Source organism: Castor canadensis, chromosome 16 (assembly GCF_047511655.1).
Source record: "Castor canadensis chromosome 16, mCasCan1.hap1v2, whole genome shotgun sequence".
Classification (NCBI taxonomy): domain Eukaryota; kingdom Metazoa; phylum Chordata; class Mammalia; order Rodentia; family Castoridae; genus Castor; species Castor canadensis.
In genome coordinates this window covers 18,842,987-18,861,324 of record NC_133401.1, presented here as the reverse complement: position 1 = coordinate 18,861,324, position 18,338 = coordinate 18,842,987, and the positions used below count along the sequence as shown (strand labels likewise).

The 18,338-nt window shown below is 43.7% G+C and overlaps 1 protein-coding gene and 1 long non-coding RNA gene across 2 annotated transcripts in view; both read left to right on the top strand.

The window, feature by feature from the left end:
• Positions 1–959: 959 nt before the first annotated feature.
• Positions 960–18,338, top strand: part of LOC109697579 (cytosolic phospholipase A2 gamma-like) — a 42,825-nt gene continuing 25,446 nt past the window's right edge. Inside the window, exons 1-5 of the mRNA XM_074057354.1 lie at positions 960–1,220; positions 1,458–1,594; positions 6,432–6,621; positions 8,348–8,468; positions 17,218–17,349. Of these exons, the coding sequence (XP_073913455.1) occupies positions 1,041–1,220; positions 1,458–1,594; positions 6,432–6,621; positions 8,348–8,468; positions 17,218–17,349 (760 nt within the window). The 5' untranslated portion in view covers positions 960–1,040. The remainder of the gene's footprint in view (positions 1,221–1,457; positions 1,595–6,431; positions 6,622–8,347; positions 8,469–17,217; positions 17,350–18,338) is intronic.
• Positions 9,643–13,493, top strand: LOC141410463 (uncharacterized). Its single transcript, XR_012442669.1, has 3 exons — positions 9,643–9,997; positions 12,147–12,200; positions 13,134–13,493. It is a non-coding gene; the product is annotated as an uncharacterized lncRNA (long non-coding RNA).

Genomic DNA, 18,338 nt, shown 5'->3' with positions numbered 1-18,338 from the left:
TCTCATTGTCAGGGTTCCTTCCTCTCAGCCAGTCTCCTCACAACTGTCACAGGCAATTGGGACATCTCCAAGCCATTGCAAAGATGAGGAACTTCAGAATTAGGACAGAGAAAGAACTGTCCTGGGACCACAGCCATCCCTAGAAGCTACTGGTCTCCATTGTTCAGTGTGTCTAGTCACACGGAGCTTCCTGCCTAGTGCCCACCAAGGAGTCACATCTCCTGTGCCTCCAGGTTGGTGGTTGCAGACTTGGGGTAAAAGGGAGGAGAACACTATGCATGGGCTGAGCTTCAGTTAGGTAGTGTGCTCAAGACTGGTCCTCATCCTCTATCTTAGCTTTAAGAAATGCCCATGTCACCATGCCTAATTTGAAGGAAACTATATCCTCTGGGTTGAGGACAGGTGACGATTAACAAGAACACCCTTGGGAAAAACCAGGAAACCAAATGACCAATCCTTCCAAAACGGCTTGAAGCAAACTTGCCCACTGAGCTCTCCTCTCTCCCTCCCACACCAGTTTTTTTGGTTTTTTTTTTCTGGGTGGTTGGATGTAATCCATGATGTAGATCAGGTATCATTTGTACAGGGAATGGATAAACTGATCTTTCCTAAGAAATAAGCATCTGGAATCTTCCCACAGAAGTTATACCCAGAATCATACTGTGTTCAGGACTCCTTCAACCTGCTCCAAACAGGAGCAGGCTTGCAGCAGGGAAGGGCAGCATTGAAAATAAACTGAATGGAGGACGTAGGGGAGATGAGCCATGAGCAGTCCCCCAAATCAAAAACATTTTAGTGAACCACAAAATGGTTTCCACCATGGCTGCACCATGTCATCACTGTTTTCTTAACTGTTACAAATTGCACAAAGAAGGGGTTGCACTATGACATTTTCATACAAAATTATCACTGAAATATTGTTGATTTGTGTGCCACTCACACAAAGCACTTCTCCATTCCCATGCACCACATTTGTTCAATAATCAACCAGTGCTGGTGGCTACATTTTAGACAGCACCACTCTTTAAAACATAAATTCTATGTTTTTATTCTTTGTCTCTCACTACAAATTTTCTGGAGTTTGTTGTTTCTGTTTTGTCTGGGAAAGCCATGGGGTTCGCATCACTCCCGAACTCCAGAAAGAAGAGAAGGAGGCTGTGGACAACCGCAAGACCCAGGTGGTGATGTCTCTGAATAAACTGGGCATCAAGGCTGATGAGGTAAGGTTGGAAGATATTCCTGAGGGGCTGGTGTTTGACCCCACAGTGCCTGGGGTGTGAGGGCACAGGATTAGCAGAGGAGAAGGGAAGAAATAGAAGGATACAGATCTGTACTGCTAGAGCATTCACACGGGAGGGACATTTCCCCTGCCCAAGGGGGAGCTTAGGCATCCATGTTGTTCCCAATACTGTCCCCCCTGACTCTGAACCTCCAACTGTCCTCTTTGCAACACTCAGGCACCAGTTCTTGCTGTTCTTGGCTCCGGCGGGGGTCTGAGGGCACACTTTGCTTGTCTTGGGGTCCTGATCCAGCTGAAAAACCACGGCCTGTTGGATGTCATCACGTACCTTGCAGGGGTCTCAGGCTCCACTTGGTAAGTTGTATTTCAGGAATGGAGGATGAGGGTTGTTTCAACACAGAAATGAAAGATTTTCCTCTTGACACCAAATGCATTTTTCCATTTTCTAAATGATAGAAGATTAAAAATGTGCATTTTATAGGGTATACTGTTATGTTTTGGTACCTGTGTACCTTGTGTATTGATCACTCACAAAACTTAGATTATCCACCATTTCAAACATTTATCATTTCTGTGTGACAACGACATTCAGAATCTTTTCTTTGAGCTATTTTGAATTATGCAATACAATATTGCTCATTATACTCACCCTGCATTTATTAGAACGGCATAACTTACTCCTCATTTCTCTGTGTTGTGGGTGCCACACTAGGGTGTAAACTCAGGGCCTCCTGCTTGCTGGGCAGAAACTCTACCACATGAGCAACAATCCAGCCCATGTTTCCTTAAATTATTTTTTAGATAGGATCTTGTGTTTTTGCCCCGAGGACATCCTTACTAGCTGGGATGAAAGGAACATGACACAAGACCTGGGTTAATCATTGAGATGGGCTTTTGCGACCTTTTTGCCTGGCCTTACCTCAAACTGCAGTCCTCCTGATCTCTGCCTTTGAAGCAGCTATGATTCTAGAAGTAGGTCACTGTGTCAGTGTGTGTGTTTGTATGTGTGATGCTAGGAGTTAAACCCAGGATCTTGCTCATGCTAGGTAAGTGCTCTACACTGAGCTACTTCCCCAGCCAGGAATATGTTCCTACTTATCTAGTTGTGACCTTGTATCTCTCCTCTCCTCAGCACCCTGCCTTCTCTCCTTCCTCTGTTAACCCTATTCTGTCTTTCCTAACACCACTTCTCCAACTCTCTGTCACTACTGTTGTCCCACAATCAGTTTCCTTGTGACAGTGTTTACCAAAAGTGATCCACCAGGCTCACAAGTAAAGGTGCCTCAGTCCCATAAGATTGGCTCCATTTCAAACACCAATCAAAAAGTTCCAGATCACCAGGACTTTTGATAGTCTGATCATAAATTAGGGGTTCCCACAATCTTCCTCTAGGATTTGATAATTTCCTAGAACAGGTCACTGACCTCAAGGATGCACTTCCTTTACATTTACAATAAAAGAGACAATTCAGGAACAGCCAAGTACAAGAGATGCATACCACAGGGCTGAGGTGGAGGTGAGCCTTCCGTGCCTTCTCTGAGCACCACCCCCTGTATCTCCATGCGTCCCCAGCACAGAAGGTCTCTGCCCCTGTCCTTTAGGAAATTTAATGGAGGTTTCATTACATATCCATAATTGCTTATATCATTGGCCACTGGTGTCCAAACTCCATCTCCAGCCCCTCTTACTTTCCCCTCCACAGAGTCTGGGGAGTGAAGCTGAAAGTTCCAACCTTTGGCCAGGTTTTATACTTTCCTAAGGCTTTCCAGCACTCCTTCTGGCAAGAGTCACCTTATTAGAACCAAAGGTGTTCCTGCCACCCTTATTATCAGAAAACTCCCAGGAGATCTGTTCCAGGACCTGAGACAACCATCAATATCTTTCTTGTGTCACAGAAGACCAGTGACAAAGCATGATAACTACTTCCTTGACTTTAAAGCAGTCTTTACAGGTTCAGGTACAGTATTCACATTTTAGGTGGGTTGACTTGTCAGCCTTTATAAGAAAGTACTGCACTAAGCAGTACTTCCTGTAGGACTTTCTCATTCAAAAGGTTCCAGATGGCAGTTCTCGGCATTCATGCCTGTGACCCTGCTTCCACACGAAGGACAGACCTTGCAAATCAACCTTGACACATTTTCTCTGCAGAGGTAAGATAGACTGGCTTTTCAACTAGATGTAGTGGATGAGGTTAATGGCTAATGCGACAAAGTGTGAAGAGAAGTAACGCAGGACTTAGGACTGAGGCAGCTCCTGCACAATAACACATAGGGGCCCTGTGTTCCCAAAGCTAACTTCTGAGTGATAGGGCATGAGGGTTAGCAGAACTGCCTTAGTGCCCACCTCCAGGGGGTGCAGTGGAAACAGGAATCAAAAGACATCTTTCCTTCTGTAGCTCCTTGGAGTTGCACAACACTGCAGCAAGTGATGAGGAAGGCAGGCCTTCCATACAAAAGCTTTGATTCAATTCCCAGTGCTGTCCTTTGGGTTGTGAGAAACACAGATGTCACCTCTATGTGCCTTGGTTTCCTCCCACACAGGATAGCAGTACTAATCTTATTAGCAATTAGTAATGTAATTTGGAGAGCTGGGACAAGATTGGTTAACAGGTCCCAGGTCAAATCCAGATAAGGAGAAATAGGTCTGGTTGTCTTATTACACTAGGGTGAACACAATTAGTAATCTCTTAATAATTGCAGAGAGCAGTTGAGAGAAATAAAGGATGCAACACATTGAAGCATTCAAACCAGCATGGAATTGGAATTTTATGCCCTAAGCTCAAATCTGGGGATCCCACCTGTCAGTTCCATACAGCAGGGTCACCACAGGACAAGAGGCAGAGTAAGCACTTCAGCCCATCTTATTGTACAGATGTGAGCTTTAGGCTTAAGTAGAGAAAGGATTTGAGCAGGGATGAAAGGACTGTGTAATTATTAATCAGTCCTGGTCAAGGTATGGCCTGGTTGATCATTATCTCAGTCTTGGTTCTCAAGGGGTTCCAGAGAAGTTCCTGTCATCATGTAAGGGGAGCAATCCAGACAGAACACCGAAGTCTTTGTAGCATGTGGGTGGTCTGTCCTGCAAAGGTTCTGCTCCTCCTTTCTGTGGTAGCAGTTTCCTCCACTCCTCCTTAAGAGATGATATTGATCAGTCCTGGATTGCAAGGTGGAAGCAAGGTGAACAGCTCAGAGGAGAGACAGATACAAAATGGAGGCATAGATACCAAGCTTTTCTTCTGCCTTTAGTTAATATATGGGCCTAAGTGAGGAGTCAGTGCTTTTCCACACAAGCAGTTTCTAAGTACCTGTTTCAAGAGCTATGTGATAGAAATACACATGTCAAAGTTTCTATTAGCCTCAACACCAGGGTTTTAGGGCTAAAGCCCTGGCTCTTGGAATCCTCAGAGACTAGGCTGTACACCTGTCACCATGACAAGTAATGGTGAAGGGCAGAGAAAAGAGATTCCTTATCTCTGAACAGGCACATAAAGGGAAGAGGGAATGTAAACACTTTAGCCCATCTGTGGGGTCAGATATCAGCTTAGGTTTCAATAGAGGAAGAATTTAGGCAGGGGAGAGAAATCTGCATAATTAAACAGCCTTGGTCAAAATTCATTCAGTATTGATCATTTTCTCAGTTCTGGTCCTACAAGGTCCTTATTGCCTTTGTTTAGGGGGAGCCTTGGTCCCTTGTCATAAAGATGTTTACTGAGCAATCCTGTCCTGTCATTCAGGATTCCAGGATGAGAGGTTTAGGAGAGTTAATACAGGCTTTCAGGTATAATTTTGAGGGACAAGACAGGTTATGTATCACTGATTTTAGACACACTCCTTGAATGATTAATATGCCTATGTGCAAAATTAAGTAGGAGTTTGACCCAAAGATTTAACACAAAGGAGACAGATGCAAAATGGAGGCAGGGATGCCAGGCTTTCTCCTTCTTTTACTGAACTCATTGACCCAAGTGAGAAGTTAATACTTTTCAGCAAAAAGTTTCTACTTACTTGTTATAGCCTCATTAACAAAGAAAATGAGAAGAGTGAAATTAGTTATGATGTATGTTTTCTGCATAACCCATATATGAGCTGTTAGTGTTTTGACACATAATCGATATGGACATTATTGATGAGATATTTGATGTGCCTTTTGCCAGACTAAGCTTTTGAAAGTTATGCACTTTCCACACATAGCGCCTTCTAGTTTGATGCTGAGGTCTCGCTGGATGTTAACATGAACTGCACTGGAAAAGGAGTTGTCCATACCCAACTGGTTCTAAAAGTCTTCAAGGTTCCCCAGTAACTGAATGGAATACCTGTGTTTAAATTTTTGAAGTTATTTAAAATTAAACAAAATTGAGAATTCAGTGTTTGAGTCACAGTAATCACATTACACGTGTTGAAGTGCTGCACATGACCAGTTTTTATCTTATTGGACAGCACAAGTGTAGACAGGGAGCCTTCAAAAGTGATAACATGAGAATCACAAATATTTATCCAGTGAACACATGGATATCGAGTTTCCTTAATGGAAGTGACAAGGTGTTCCTCTTTGAAAACTCCCCTACCTAAGCTTGTTCTCAATTCATTGCTCTAATGCACTCTGTGGAAAATAAAATGTGAAGGTGATGGATTATCTGGAGAAAAGTCCAGTTTGGCTTCATGCTCCCCATGTGATCTTGAGGAATTTGCTTTTAACCTCTCTATGTATCAGTGTTTTCTCCTGTGAATTGAGAATGACCTTGCCATTCCTTTCCTTGGTTGGTTATGACAATGACAAGACCATCACATGTAAAGAGTTGACAACTGTCAGTCTGGACAAATATTATTTGGGTCTCAAGAGTCATTTATTTTATCTTGCTCTAATTTTCCTGCTTGTAACATTGAAGGATCTTCCCAGAGGATGCACAAGGCCTGTATTGAGCTTTATCATTCTTCAGTCTTACTTATTTCACATAAATTAATTTTTCATGTTTATTGTCCTTCCAGGAGGAAGGCATTCAAGGTTAATGACTTCCTCACATTCACCATTCTCAGCCTTCTCCATGCACATTTTCAATCTTCAGGCTTGTAATGTGGCAGATATTAAGCACTCACACCTGTGAGCCTGTATCCAAACCAAGAACAGACATAGCTAACCAATCTCAGCACACTTTCCATGCAGAGATAACGTGACACCTCTTTCTCTGTCCCAGGGCACTGTCCTCATTCTACACTAACAGTGGGAACATGGAACACATTGAAGCTGTCTTGGAACATCGATTTGACCTGGAGAATTGGTCTATATGGGAGAGCCTACAAAAAACCATCGAGGCAGCGAGTTTGGGGAATTACTCTCTCACTGATTTCTGGGCCTATGTAGTTATCTCCAGACAAACCAGAGAAGTGAGTCCTTCCAATTGGGCATGGAGGGTTCAGGTGTAGAGCTACCAAAAATCTTTTAAGACTTTAAAGTCTTCTAAATCCTGACACTTAGATCTTGTTTTTAGTCTTAATTATATTAGGGTTGCTTTGGTTGCAAGTGGTAGAGTTAGATTCTGATTCTGTTACGCAAAAAGTAAAGTAATATAATATACACAAAAGATGCAAGTGCAAGCCAGGTGCTGGAGCTCATGTCTATAATCCTTCCTACTTGGGAGGCATCACAGTTTGAGGCCAGAAAACTTCATGAGAAGTTGCAAACACTTCGTGAGACCTCTTCAAACAATAGTTGGGCATAGTGACATGCACCTGTCATCCCACGCTATGAGGCAGAGTAAAAGGTGATTGTGCTTCGAGGCTAGCTAGACGAAAAGATTTGTGAGGCTGTCTCAACAGTAAAAAAAAGCTGGGCTTACTGGTGTGGGTCTGTCATCCCATCTACTATGGGAAGCATAAAATAGGAAGATCATGGTCCAGATCAATCTGGGCAAAAAGTGAGGCCCTATGTCCAAAATAATCAGAGCAAAAATGGCTAGAGTCATAGCTTAAGCCATTGAGCACCTGCCTCACAAGTGTGAAGCCCTGAGTTCAAACCCTTGTACTTTAAAAAAAATTAAAATAAAGATTCAAGAGCATCCAAAGGCAGCAGGTACCTGTAGCAACTTTTCGCTCCCTCTCTCCTTGGCCACTTGATTTCTTGCATTTACCTCTCTCTGCTCTTGTGTCTCATCATTCTTACTCCTGGCAGACTAATGGTTTCTGCTTCTCCTTGTACATAGTGTGAAATGTTTCCCCAGCTCCAGAGTATCACTGTGCTCACCTGTATAACTTCCAGGTGGCTGGCCTTGTGGTCCAGCCCCTTATTGCCTGCTCAGTTCATCTCAGGGCAGTCGCTACCTGGGTTCTAAGGTTATGGACCAGGGTGATCTCAGCACAGGTGAAGTTCTCACAGAAGGAGGGTCATGATCACTGTAGGGTGGAAGTCCAAACTGAGTGCTTCCTCTAGTGGATCCCTTTTGTTTATAACTGATAGATTAGGTTGAACAATTGTTCCATTCTTAAATATTGGAGTGGAAAATTATATAAAGCCTGAACTATGGAAAAGAGAAAGAGACTGAAATTACTAGTGAGGGTAATAGGGTTTCTATCAGACTGTAACCTGGGGGAAATAGGTGTCTATCTGTGCTATATTTTCTTTCTCTCTGTCTCTCTTCTTTCTTCCCTCTCCTCTCTCTCTCCTCTTTTTCTTTCTCTCTGCGTTTGTTTTGTTTTGCACATAGAAGAGACTAGGTCATATATCATTTGCTTATTCTAGGCAAGTGCTCTACCACTTGAGTCACACCCCAGCTGTCATTGTTTAATTTTTTGTTTTTAAGCTTTCTTGATGAATATTTGGTATGCTCAAAATGGAGTGAATATTCATAGTAAATGTTTACATTTTGATGAATTTGGACATATACACGTAGCTAGGCATCATCAGTACAATAAGCTACTGGGCTTTCTCACATCCTTCAAAAGTTTCTTATGCTCTTTTTTGTTTGTGTCTGGGGGTTTGTGGGGGGGATGAATAGGACAGAAAAGACGTTCCAGTTCTATGTGGACCATGTGTAAAAGCCCAACCCAGCTGGTGGAAGCATAATGGTTCCTTTGTGCCTGCACCATTCTCAATCTTGGTACCTTCTCTCCCAAGTTCCAGGGCACTCTTTTGTCCAGCATGAAGAAGCATGTGGAAAAAGGGACACTACCCTACCTAATATTTGCAGCCATTGACAATGACCTTCACGATGATTGGAAGGATCATAAAACCAAGAGTAAGCAAAAATTTGGAGTGGGAGGTACTGACAGGTTGAAAGGCATTCACTGCAATGCAAGGATGTGTCACTGACCTTCCTTAGGGAGCGCAGGAGCAAAAGGAGACCGTAGAAGTCATCAAATGGTACACACTTGCTTTGTGTGGATCAAGAAATTTGTAACACAAGTGGGGGCAAGCTAACCCGTGTCCACTGTAAGCCTGTTTGAAGTTGCTGCAATGAATCCCCCCTGTACAATGAATAAAATGAAAAAAATAAAGTAATACAGGATGTCTGAGGACCAAGGTGAAAGCAAGGAGCCTCTCCCACTTTTGTCTTTTGAAAAAAAGTTTTATTAGCTTTTAATTATAGGTTAATACTTGAGGGGATTTCATTGCGGTATTTCCACACATTTCTAAGGTGTACATTGCCCAAGTTCATCCCCTTCATTGCATTCCCACTCCCCCTTTTCATAAGGTGTTGCTGGGTTTCATTAGGCTGTATGGAACATATACAGCACCATGGTTCCCACAACCATCCAAATGCTGGTGACTTTCCAGATGGCCAGATGGCCCCATTTGTCTTTTAATCCACACTGTCTCTACTCAGACTGAGACCTGCGGACCCTATTTCTTAAGCATAAAACATACTGGTTTGTTCAGCAAATATCTCTTGACTTTTCACTATTCATTAGACATCATTCAAGTGCTTGTATGTCCTCAGGCATTTCAAGGCTTAGAAGTCCCCAGAGTTCCTTCTTTCTCTCTCTCTTCCCAATAGAAATCCCTATGCTGGTTTTCTACCAGAGTGGGTAGAGTTGCCCCATACTATTCACAAGCCCCTAATCTAGTCCTTCCTCTAAATGCCTCTCCTCATTATCAACCACTGTGTTCTTTGCCACCACTCCAAGCCCACCTTTGACCTTGTGTCTTAGTCACTTTGGCTACCTCTTGTAATTAGGTCTTCACTGGCTTTCCTGTCCCACACCATCACCTTCTTTCATGTCTGCTGGAAGGAAGTTTCCAGCACAAGCCTCCAGTCATGTGATGTCCCTCCGTGCAACATTTCAGGGTCTCCCCAACACCCACAGATCATCCTCTGTGCTACAGTGTGTCTAGACACTTCTCACCCCTCCCTTGCTCTGGAGTTTGAGCTACAATGAGACGGAGGAGAAAGATGGCAGTGAGGACTCAAGTTTAAGGAAATATTAGAAACAGGATGCTAAGAAAATAATGACCTGCCACCAGCTGGATAAAAACTCTCAAAGTTCTGGAGAGGAATTCCCAAATCATTATTGAGATTGCAAATACTGTTACTGATATTTTAGTGCCTTGGTTGTCATTTTCTTTTCCTGAATAACTGCTACATTCTAGGCTCTTGCTGATGACTTACCCTTGTATCCCCTCCCAGAATCCTGGCTTGAGTTCACTCCTCACCATGCTGGCTATCCTGCACTCCAGGCTTACATCCCCATCACCCAGTTTGGAAGTCAATTTGAGAATGGAAGATTAGTTAATCTGCGCCTGAGCGAGACCTTTCTTTCCTGAGAAGTCAGTACAGGTCAAATGGGATTTTGGGGGGTTGAGAAGTAAAGAGGCGGAATGACTGCCCCCTATAGGGTCTGGCTCTGCTCACCTCCTGAACTTCTGGGAGGAATAGGCCTTGCAGAGACCTTCCAGGGTAGCCCTGCAGAGTCCTCAAGTGTCTCTCATGGGCCTCCTTGGTGCAACACATACCTGATACTTTATCAAATGATCCAGGAGAGGTGATTTCATAAACAGGCTGAAATCCATGCTTGCACCCAGTAAGATTCCAACTGTGGATGTGAGAGTTACAGGAGATCCCACAAGCAAAGCATCATCCCAGTGCCCAGCATGTGGTGGGAACCCAAGGATAGTTAATGTCCATCACTTCAACAAAGAGTTTTGAGATATCCAGTGAATCCATTGTGGAATCCTTATTCCCAGTCAGAACAGGGCCACGACCACTTTCTTCCTATGTCATTCTCATCCACTAAAATGCCCCACCATCTGTTCAGTTCCCGAAACTGAGTCCTGAGATGCCATCTCTGACCTTACTTTTCTATACTCACCACAGCCAATCCAGCTGTAGTTCTTCTCCATCCCATCTCCAGGTTACCACAATCCACCCACATCCCTCCATACCCACTGCCAGCATCCACCTGTGCCTTATGAAATCATCCTACCCATCTCAACCGCACCTTATCATCTGTCACCAGGACCCTAGCTCCTTTGCTGCTCCTGAGATGGCATGTTCTTTCACTGAGTCTATGATTTTGACTACTTTCAGTATCTCGGTGGAATCATACAGTTTTGTCTTTACTCAAGCAGTTAGTTTATAGCACTTAGCAAAGTGCCTTCAAGGTTCATCTGTGTTGTAACATATCCAATTTCCTTCCTCTTCAAGGTGAAATAATTGTCCACTAGACGGATGGGGCTCATTTTGTTTATCCATTCATCTGTCTCTGGATCTTACTTGCCATTTTTTATTTGCCATAATGGGAATTTGAGCCTAGGGCCTAATGCTTATTAGGCTGGTGCTCTACCATGTGAGCCATACCTGCAGCCCTTCTGCACTTACTTTACTTTTCAGAAAGGGTCTCATGCTTTTTGCTCAGGTGAGCCACAGACCTTGATCCTACTGCCTCTACCTCTCAAGAAGCAGGGATTACAGATGTGCATCACTACATCTGGCATGCCATTTTTAGCTACTGTGCCTAATGCCACCATAAAACATGGGTATTCAATTGTCTCTTTGAGACCCTGCTTCCTGTTCTTTTGGGTGTATATGTGGAAGTGTAATTGCTGCATCTTCTGGCAATTCCTTTTAATTTTTTGGAAGATCACCACATTATTTTCCACAGTGGCTGTATCACTTTACATTCCCACCAACAGTGTATTTGGATTACAATTCATGTTTATACCTACCGACTCTTACCATAGTCTCCTTTTAGTTTTTATAATTGTAACCGTGCAAATGGCTGTGTCTTCAACAACTTCCTCGCTATGTCTTCCAGTATTGGACACAAAAGTGCTTGACTCAAGGTCACCAGCAACCACAGCAGCTTAAGTATAAATGCCTCTAATTTTCTTAATAAACACAAAGACAAAGACAAGCAGCTGATAACACTGCTTTAGCTTTGCAATATTCAGCATAAAGACTCAGTCTTATTCTGGATTTCCCTTTCTCTGACCTGAACACTTTAATGATCACTCTCATACTAAATTCCTCTTCATCACAGGATGGCTGCCCTCAGAAGAGTGTGCTTACTTTTAGTCAAAGTGCAAGCATTTTCCACAAATGCCCCATGTTCTGCACTGGCCAGAGCTTGACCTCTGCCTCGCTGCACTGGACGCTGGGAAGTATCTCTCCTTCCTGCCTCCATGCTGATGAATGTCCATAAGGAATAGAGCTTGAGACGGTCCTGGGGACACTAATCCACAATGACCAGCTGGTACATCCATAGAAGAGAATGTTCATGAGGACAGTGACCCTGTGTGGTTTGTCTACCGCTGCCTTCCATAACAATATTTAGTGCCCAATAATTGCATGGTAAATATTTATTGAATGAAAGAACATTTTTCCCACCCAATGAAGAACCACACATTGCTTTAACAAGCCATTCGATCATTTCAGAAACCACTAAAACATTAACTTGTATTTCCATTTTCTCTGCAGGATTGTGGGGAAGTGCTGTAGCTAATGCTGAAGAAAATGAGAAATTTATTTAGGGTGAGTATTTGGAGAACAGAGGGCTCAAAGCATAGAGATACTTGCAAGGAAATTCACCACATACAGAAGACTGTGGTGATTCAGATGCAGCATCTGTGTCTGCATCCAAGTTCCAGCTCCAACTCATATGCATTGGTAACCCAGGCAAACTTCATAAACTCTCATTGGTCCTTGTCTCCCTCCACAAAGATGAATGCAATAGTCATCCCCATATCATGCATTGCCTGTGAGGTTGCAATGACCTGAGGTGTGTAAGGTGCTTAGAGTGGAGCCTGGCACCTAATACTGTCTCATTAAATACTAACATGACAACTATTATTTTATTTATTATCATTAAGAGTTCTTACTCCATTCATGACCTAACCATGCACCAAGTCCTGCTCTAGGTCTTATGCTTTATTTATTTTTCTAGAGATAGAGTCTGAATGTAGCTCAGGCTGGCCTTGAACTATCATCCTCCTGCATCAGCCTCTTGAGTGCTGAAATTACAGGCAAATCCCACCATGCCTGGCTTAATGTTGTTCTTTGACAGCTATGTTCCCCTTACATTTGGTTAATGACAATTCTAAAAAGACTCTTTCTCTCTCCATCCTCCCCATGGCTAAAGTGGGGAGATTGGTCTGAGTTTCACTTCTCTAATGGGTGTGTTCTCAGAGACAAGAATCTTGCTATGTAGTGTTTGCCAGTTTCCACAGTATAAATGTTCCTGCCTTGACAAATTTTAACTTACCAGTATGAGGTCACTGAAGGCAGGGTTGGAAGAGAGGTGCAAAATTAGCTGTGAGAACCGACACTGGCAGGCTTCAGCTCATTGTGGTCATTACCATTAAAGAGATATCATTGAAAGAATCTGTATTTGCATTAGGCAATTTTAACCCATACTTTGAGACCATACTGGACTGATAAACATTCCCCCACTCTGCTGTTTTACAGATGAGTTTTTGAGCCTGAAAGAAAAATTGTTAGGGAAACATCAGTTAACACAAGGTAAGCCTCCTGCTTTGAGGACACAATGGAGCATTCAAGTAAGCCTCCCCCCATCCTCAGGACTCCACATGCTGTGTGTCACCCTGGGAAATGCTATTATTACCTCACCTGATCAGCTGGGAATTGCTGTGAACATGGCCTCCAGGGCTCATGGGTTGGAAACTAATTCCTAGTACATCATTTGGAGTTAGGGCCCAATAAGAGTGAAAGGTGAGGTCACCCGGGCTCTGCTCTCATGAATGCTTTAATGTGATCACTGCAGGAGGTTAGTTATGCAAGGGTGGGTTTGTTATAAAAGCACATTTGGCTCCCTCTGCCTTGATTGGTCTCACTCTCTCGTCTTGCTTCTTGCCTTCTGCCTTCCACAGTGGGATGTTGCAACATCAAAAGCCTTAAAAGATGCGAGCACCTTAATATTGGACTTCCCAGCCTCCAGACCTATGAGAAAGACCATGATTTCCTTATAAATTACCCAGTCTGTGGTATTTTGTTACAGCATCACAAGATACACTGAGACAAAAATCAGAGGGTTCATGGGCTCAACAAAGTGTCCAGGATCACACATGGAAGAATTATACTAGAAACCAACACACTGCAGCCCTACCACCAACTTACATAGTCAGAAAATATACCCTAGGGTTGTGGGTGATTCAACTGATGTTGGAGGTAGAGAATGGGACCAGCCTGAGTCAACTGGAAAATTGAGGAGAAAAGTGTGTCCTAAGATTGTATGGTCTGGGAGTCAAGAAAAAGACTGGGTCCATGGATTAAGGATGAAAGAGAACAAGGGCAAGGCAGAGAGTGGACAGTGAGTGAAGGGTTGGGATGATATTAGTTAGGCTGGGAAATACTGTGCTTACCAAAAAAAGAAAGCACAAGTCGCTCTACCTGAGACACAAAGAGCCTGTGTTGTGATGATGCAAAACACAATTTGGGTTGGTGTCCCTCCTGAGTTCGATGCTGCTGTGTCTTATCACTCCTCATCTCAAAACAAAGCTCCCTATGTTTGCTCAATTAGAGAGCTGGAGAGGCACACAGAGCCTTTTATGGTAGGCTTGAAGTAGCATGCATCACCTCCACTCAACTGGTTGCCAGGACCCATCACATGGCCCCTAGGGGAAGGTGACAGATTTTGTTGCCCTGTGTGCCTAGGAAGAAGCAAGCTGGTGAGCACAGAGCATGCTTGGTCCCCCCGGGACAGCACCCACTGCTCAACCCCCATCCCACCCCCATCTTAGTCACTAAGGCTTCTGTAACAAAGGACCATAGGCTAGGTGGCTTACAAAGCATGAATTTGTATTTCAAATCTGGAGGCTGGAAGTCTAATATCAAGATACTGGCTGGGTTGGGTTGTGGACAGGGCCCTTTGCTGTAGCAGACTGCCAACTTCTAGTATCTCTGGAGTTCCTTTATAAGGACACACATCACATCCATATGGGCTCCACCCTGTTGACCCCCCAATTGCTCCACCTCCTAAAGCAGTCCCACTGGAGGTTTGGATTTTAGTGTATGCATTTGCAGGGTACAGAAGCACTCAGTTCATAGCACTCACCCTCCCGTCTCTTCCCTCTCCCTCCATCAGTGTGCTCTGGACACACTCCCTCTCCTTCATCTTCTTGCTTTTTCACTGTCTGTGCCTTAGGTGTAGAGGACCTTCGCCTTCAGAATTCCCAGTTATTCGGGGCTTTCCTCAGATTGTCACTTTCTCAGAGAGACCTCCCTGAGGCCCCCAGGCCTGAAATATCATCCCTGTCAATTTTCCTCTAAGATCTACTTTTCTTCTTAATACTTATCATTTCCCAACTTGACAGTGTGTATTCATTTCCTTATTTATTTCCTCTTTACTCTCTGGAGCAAAGTCCTTAGGTTTCACTCTTGAGGGTGTCCACAAGATGGAAACCATACCCTTTCTAACCCTTACAGTGTTTGCCTTTCTCATGCTCAGTCTCTCATGTGTATGGCAGAAGCTATGTGCCATGTGACAGTGCCTTGACTCTGATGGCTGGTCGGACATGCAGTCACATGTACTTGTGTTTTCCCCTTCTTGAATTGATTGATCATAGATGTAACCCACGCCAATGCAAACACTATGGGATTCTGGGTAATCTTCAAGAGTAGGAAGAAGTCGTGGGAGGTTGAAGCAGGACATAGGTTCTGTATGCCAAGGGTTTTGTGTTGTTCCATCATTCCTGAAACCTGGAACAGTCCCTGGGCCGCAGCAGAAACGTGAAAGTTGATTACTGAACAAATGGATGGATGAGTCTAGTTAGCCCACTGCTTACACTGTGGGAAGAAAGACTTTATAACCTGATGTGGGCTTCAGGGTTTGTCTGTGTTCATGTTCACCGTTTTTTTCTTTATTTGTTTTGGGACAGGGTCTCATTATGTAGCCCAGGATGACCTCAAACTCATAGTCCTCCTGCCTCAGCCTCCCCTAGTATGTCCATCAATATTTTAAAATTCATATATTTAAGGCCAAGCATGATGGCTCATGCCTGTAATCCTACCCTCTCAGGAGATGGAGATCAGGAGGATCACAGTTCAAGGACTGGCTGGGCAATAAAGATAGCAAGACCTCATCTCAACAAAAAAAGCTGGGCCTAGTGGCACACACCTGTCATCCCAGCTACACAGGTGGCATAATTAGGAGGATCATGATCTAGGATGGCAAGGCAAAAATGTGAGAGCCTATGTCGAGTATCACCAAAGCAAAAAGGGTATGTAGGGTTCAAATGGTAGAGTGCCTGCCTAGCATGTAGGAAACCCTGTGAAGCCTATATGTGAACATTTCAAAATATATAATTCAGTGGCTTTAAATATATTTACAGTACAGTAGACCCATCACCAGTAGCTATACTCAGACTTATTTTTCATCCCAGCCTATGGTGGCTTCTGTTCCTCATTCTGTTTCTGTGAATTTGCCTATTATAAGTGCTTCCTATGCCATGGATATAAAGCTATGTCTCCCCAAAATGTATATGTTGAAAACTGAACCATGAGGGAGATGAAATACATTAAGAGATAGAGGTCTGCTAGAACAGACTAGGTCATGAGGGTGGGGCTTATCATCAGGATAAAAGGTCTTACAAACCAGGCCACAGAGAGCCAGCTCGTCCCATCTGCCATGTGAGGACACTGGGACACAGGTGCTACATGAACTATACAGGCAAACCCTCCCACACATCGACCCTAATGACTCCTTGGTGTTGGCCTTCCCTAGAACTGAGAGAAACAACTTTCTGTTGTTTATAAGCCATGCAGAAGTTGGTGCTTTAATACAGGAGCCCAAACATACTAGGACTGTCTCTTAAGTGGAAGTGGACTGCTTTCACTAAGCATGGTGTGCATTGTAGCCAGGCTTTCTGTGCTTGCTGTATGTAGTGTATATCACTTAAAGTGTTGGCATTCCTCGTAAAGCTATGGAATAGTATTGTGTGGAACAGCTGCACCATGGTTTTCTTCTCCATTCACTGTTGATGGACATTTGGATTACCTGTGTGTTTGTGTTATTGTGAGTAGTGCTGTTATGAATTTTACTTACAGGAAATTTTTTGACAGATATGGAAACTGAGGATCCTAAGCAGATAAACAAACCCATCATACTTAACTACTCAGGTTAGAGCAAGGGAAGGGTGTGGGGGTGCTCAATCTCCTGGTTGGAGTCTCCAGAAAGGAATAAAGGGGGAGGTAGAGAAGCCAAGCAAATGTGAAGTTCCAGCCTGGTCTTCAGGGGCCCTGGAGCAAAAGTCTGACACTTGAACTCTATCCTACCTGCAGCAAGGGAGCTGAGCTTCCATTCTGCTATACACACCAGTCACCAGCTGGGGTGAGCCTGGGAGAAAAGTCCACCCTAAGGAACAACCCCTGTGGTGGAACCACTCCATGCATTGCAGGTGAAGACTTTGCAAACAGAGCACAGGAAGGTGGCCTGGTGATGCACAGATCGGGAACAGCTTACTAAAGGGGCACAGGAGGGAAGAGAGTGATGGAATCCATGTATTTCATGGATGAGTACCTTGTGTCTGAGCAGGGATGATTGAAGAAGAGATAACAGTGGACGAAGCACTCCTAGGATTGATGGTGGCTTACATAAAAGATGAAAAGGACCCCAGTATCCAGGAGAAGCTCCAGGCCCTGCAGCAGATACTGGATGCCAGGAGAGGTTTGTACACTAGGACTTCCTTGCAAATTACCCAGTGATGTTGGCGGGCCAGAGATTGTGAGGATAGCAGGTGGCTGAGACACAGGAAGGTGGGTGAGATGTGAAAACATGGAGTGAGGGCAGTCACACTTTCCTCTCACAGGGAAATTGTCAGACTTCCAGTGGTCAGACTACAAATATAAAAATGAAAGGAGAACTGTGGGCATGGCTCAAATCATAGAGCACTGGAGGAGCAGGTCAGAGGTCCTGAATTCAAACGCCAGCACCACCATACATAAGTAAATACAAAAATAAATACATGAATGAAAGGAATGGACGGGAGGTAGGGTTAAAGGAAGCTGACTTGGGCTGAGGCACTGGGGAAGGAAGATATAGAAAACCTAACAGCACATCAGTCCCTCCACCCCAGTCTCCTCTCACCATTCCCATCGTTGAAGAACCTACATGCTCATTTCCACAGTGGCTAGACGAACTAACATTCCCCTCAGCAGTGAATAATAGTTCTTTTCCCCTCCAAATACACAACAGTGTCCTCACTATGTTTGGTCCTCATCCTGTCAAATAGACACTTCTGATATCCCTGTTTTTCAGGTGATGGAACTAGGGCACAGAGAGGTTGAATAACATGTCCAAAGTCACATGGTTTATATATGACAACTATGGCATTCAGCCAACCACTTTGGTATCCATGTACACAACAATTATTCCATAATGCTTAAAAGCCATAAAAAAACATGTTTTGTTATAAATTAACCAGTTTATACAGTAGACCCTTTGGGTGTACTTGCAGATGGTCCCAAGAAGAACACCATGGAAGAAAAACCGCACATGCTTAGGATGCATACAATTTAGTATTTTACATCGGATTCTTCATTCCGTTTTGCAATATTCTTCCCAGCTTCCAGTACTAAAGACGTACTGCCTTTCAATAAATGTAAACTTTTCACTTTATTACTTAATTTAACTGTGCTTTGTGGGCACCATTTGCT